Source organism: Microtus ochrogaster, unplaced genomic scaffold, assembly GCF_000317375.1.
Source record: "Microtus ochrogaster isolate Prairie Vole_2 unplaced genomic scaffold, MicOch1.0 UNK153, whole genome shotgun sequence".
In the NCBI taxonomy this organism is placed as follows: Eukaryota; Metazoa; Chordata; class Mammalia; order Rodentia; family Cricetidae; genus Microtus; species Microtus ochrogaster.
The window spans coordinates 198,022-201,862 of NW_004949251.1; the positions used below are offsets into that span (position 1 = coordinate 198,022).

A 3,841-nucleotide genomic window follows, 5' to 3' on the forward strand; every position below is an offset into this window, starting at 1 on the left:
AAAAAAAAAAAAAAAAAAAAATCAAAAATTAGTAAATAAACATGTGTATATGTGTGTAAGTGTTTTGCCTGTGTATATGTACACTGCATGCATGCCTCCTGCCCAGAAGAGAACACCAGATTCCCTAGAACTACAGTTACAGACAACTATGTTGTCATGTGGGTGCTAGGAACTGAACCCAGGTCCTCTGCAAGAGCAGTGAGTGTTCTTAACCACTGAGCCCATTCTGGGTGACGGGCCTATGCTCCCTTTCCAGCCCCAAGATGGCCCAGTGTACCCGGGAAGGTAGTGTGCTGTTCACTTTGCCCAGGTGCTCCCAATATTGCCAATACTTACCAGTGTTTGGTTTCCTTGGGCATGTTGCCTCCTCCTCACTCCCCTTCTGGCCCCAGGGGCCTGAAGGACAAGGCTCTTCTCCCCTCTCTATCCAGGTGAGGATGTTGGGTTTGGAGATGGCGTAATCTGCATACAGAATGGGGAGGGGATAGGGAAAGGTCTCAGTCTCCCTGCCTAAAGGAAAGGCAAAGACTGCAGGAAGCCCTCCTTAGATGGAAGCCGAGGTGTTCCCTTGCAGCCTTACCCAGGGAGACCAGCGTCTCATAGTTGTCCCTCATCACGTGCTTGTAGAGCTCCTTCTGCCAGTCCTCCAGCTTGTCCCACTCCAACTCAGAGAAATACACAGCCACGTCATCAAAGGTCATAGGCACCTGAAACCAGTGTCACAATTGTTCACCCACACATTTTACGGGCATGGCTCCCCAGGTTCCCCAGCTCAGGACATCCAAAGGCTACCTTGGGGACCTCGCCCTTGCTGCCAGGGGGAAGCCGCAAGATCAAGAAGTTCCTGTTGCGCATGAGGTTCTCCATGTCCTCCAGCCTCCGCTGCAGCAGCCCGTACTCCTGCAGCAGGGTACCCAGCACGGCCCACTTGCCCTCCAGCTGGTTGCTGAACTCCACAGCTGTCTTCTCACAGTCAGCCAGCTTCTTCTCGGCTGTTCCTGTGCGTCCTTCCAATGTCAGCAGGCGGGCCAGGCAAGAATCCACTTTCTTCTCCAAGGCCTGCACAGCTGCCACCACAGTCCACAGTGTGATTTCTGTGGAGTAGAGGTATGAGCTCTTCTCTGCATCTGGCTGGGGTTAAGAAGAGGGGTGGGAGGCCTCTTATTACACATCAGCTTGTACCTCTGAGAAATCTGCTCAAGAAAACAAAAGGATCATATAATCAAAATATCCGCATCTTAAACCAGGCATGATGGTACATCTACAATCCCAACATTTACAAACTGAGGCAGGGAGATAGCCTCAAGTTCAAGGGCAGCCTGATCTAGACACTTCCAGGCTAGCCTAAAGAGTTGAGACCAGCCAGGTGTGGAGGCACACTCTTTAATCCCAGCTCTTGGGAATCAAAAGCAGGTGGATCTCTGTGAGTTCAAGGCCTGGTGTGGTCTGCCTGGCAAATTCCATACCACCCAGAACTGCACAGTATACCAAACACTGTCTTAATGTAAACCTGCAGCTTTACATTTAAAGATTCACCCAACCTGAAATAAAAATAAATAAAATAATTAGAAAGAAAAAACTTATATCTGTTTCAAACATGTTCACACTTTTCCTGTCATTATTTCCTCCATGATGCAATGATTAGCCTTTCTATTGTACTGGAAATCTAGATATGACGTACCATATTCTGGAGTCTATGAGTGTATTATATGCAAACACTACATTATTTTATGTCAGGGACTTGAGCATCTCTTGTCCACTGGGTGAGAGCTGTAGTTGTTGCAATAATGTGATAGGTAGTGTTGAGATTTATCCTGTTAGCAAGTTTAGGGGATATTAGGTGCTGGAGACAGGTGAGGGATAGGGCAGGTGGAATGATCTGGAAGATGTCATCTGGACAGGTATGGGAAGGCCTTCCAGCCCCACTCCCATAAAGCCCATTTTCTCTTCCTTGTAGGCAGGGAACCGAGAAGGACACATGGCAAACTAAAGGGAAGGAGAGATTCCCTTCAAAAAGTTACCAGGAAACTAAGGTTTCAGACTCTTGTCTGAGATGTATTGGTAATAACAGATAATACTTACAGAGAGATTTTTTTACAGGCAAAAGTTTTAGCATGTTCTCTGACATGGCCACACTACCCTTCTAAAACTGCTTTAAACTTGCAGTGATTCTCAACCTTCCTGGTGCTGCGACCCTTTAATACAGTTCCTCATGTTGAGGTGACCAGCAACCATAAAATCATTTTGTTGCTACTTCGTAACTGTAATTTTGCTATTGTCACGAATAGTAAATATTTGATATGCAACGCCAAGGGGTTGCGACCTACAAGTTGAGAACAACTGAAGTAATCTTTAAAGAAACAAATGAAAAAGGTCACAAAATTCAGAAATCTGTTGCTAACAGGGTTCAGTCAAATTGTTTCCTAAGTAAAAGTAGAGTTGCTAGGTATTTTAACGGAGGTCTCATTCTAGTTAGCCTGAGACCTAAGCTCGGCCTCTACCTGCCCCTCTGCAACCTCAGCCTTGCGGATGCGGTGGGTACTCCACAACGGGCAGGGGTTCTCAGCTGTGTCATCTACAGGGTTCTTCGAGGCCTTCAGCAGGCATCTGAGAGCCCGGCCTAGCCGGGTTCCGGGGGCATGGTCGCGGTCACCGATCTTAGGGCGCAGCCCCACCGGGCCTGGTGTTGGGCCGCCCGCCGCTGGGCGCAGGCCCGTGGCCTCGGTGTCCACCAGGCCGGTGTCTCCATGACGCCCGCGGGCTGGGGGACGGGCAGGGTAGGGAGGGAGTGCTCCGGGCCTGGTGTGCCGAGACCCTCGCACGCGGCGGCCACTGGGCCGGGGCGCTTACCCGGGCGGGCGCCGCTTCAGCCATGGCTACCGTGTCCTCGCTGGGGTGCGATCCTCCGCCGACAGGTCGGACCACGCGCGGGCTGAGGTTCTCCGCCGACAGGTTGAGCGAAGCGCACGCTGCGCGTCGGTAACGAGCAGGAGCGGCCCAGCGTCGGAACTGCTTGCCTGGCGGCCCCTGAGCCACGTGCCCCGCTGGCCCTTTAAGGGAGCCGCGGGGGAGGCCGCGGCCGGGCGCGCACAACGCCCCCTGCCGTCCGAAGGGGGCGCATCCGGGAGCGCTCCACCCCGCGGCCGCGAGCTTGCGACGCCGAGGCTGCGACGCCGAGCCTGGCTTGGGACGCATAGCCGCTGGCTTCGACGGGAATTCAGGGAAGACGCCCGGGAGGGAAACGCTCAGAAAATTCCCAGACTTCACGCTCAGGCGGAACACCCTCATCCCAAGGTTTTTCAGAGACCCTTTTCTAGGATCTGTAACCCTGTAACCTAGAGAGGAGAACCTAGGAGAAAGGATAAAGGTTCCTAAACCCTTCTGGTTTTCCAGAACAATTGGGAATCCCTAAGGGGAAAAGTGCGTTAAAAAAAAAAAAAAGCCGGGCGGTGGTGGCGCACGCCTGTGATCCCAGCACTCGGGAGGCAGAGGCAGGCGGATCTCTGTGAGTTCGAGACCAGCCTGGTTTACCAAGGGAGTTCCAGGACAGGCTCCAAAGCTACAGAGAAACCCTGTCTCGAAAAACCAAAAAAAAAAAAAAAAAAAAAAAAAAAACAAGCCCGAGACTGGGACCTACCTCAGTGGTAGTGGTAGAGCGCTTGCCTGGCTTGCGCCACAACCCAAGGGAAGGTGCTTCCGGAGTATCCTTCTCTCACGCACCCACATTTGAGGTTCTTAGCCGCTGGGATTTATGACTGCCACCTGCACAGCCCGGGCAGAGCCCCTTCTTCCAGCCCTCTCTGCCACATCCAGCCTGGGCTAGCGTGGGCCATCAGCAGGG

The 3,841-nt window shown here is 52.3% G+C and overlaps 1 protein-coding gene across 1 annotated transcript in view; it reads right to left on the minus strand.

Annotated features, from left to right (window-relative positions):
• Znf783 (zinc finger family member 783) overlaps positions 1–3,347 on the minus strand; it is a 13,111-nt gene extending 9,764 nt beyond the window's left edge. The window contains 4 exon segments of the mRNA XM_026778445.1: positions 337–462; positions 581–707; positions 793–1,131; positions 2,851–3,347. Coding sequence (XP_026634246.1) covers positions 337–462; positions 581–707; positions 793–1,131; positions 2,851–3,288 — 1,030 coding nt within the window. The 5' untranslated portion in view covers positions 3,289–3,347.
• Between the last annotated feature and the right edge of the window lie 494 nt (positions 3,348–3,841).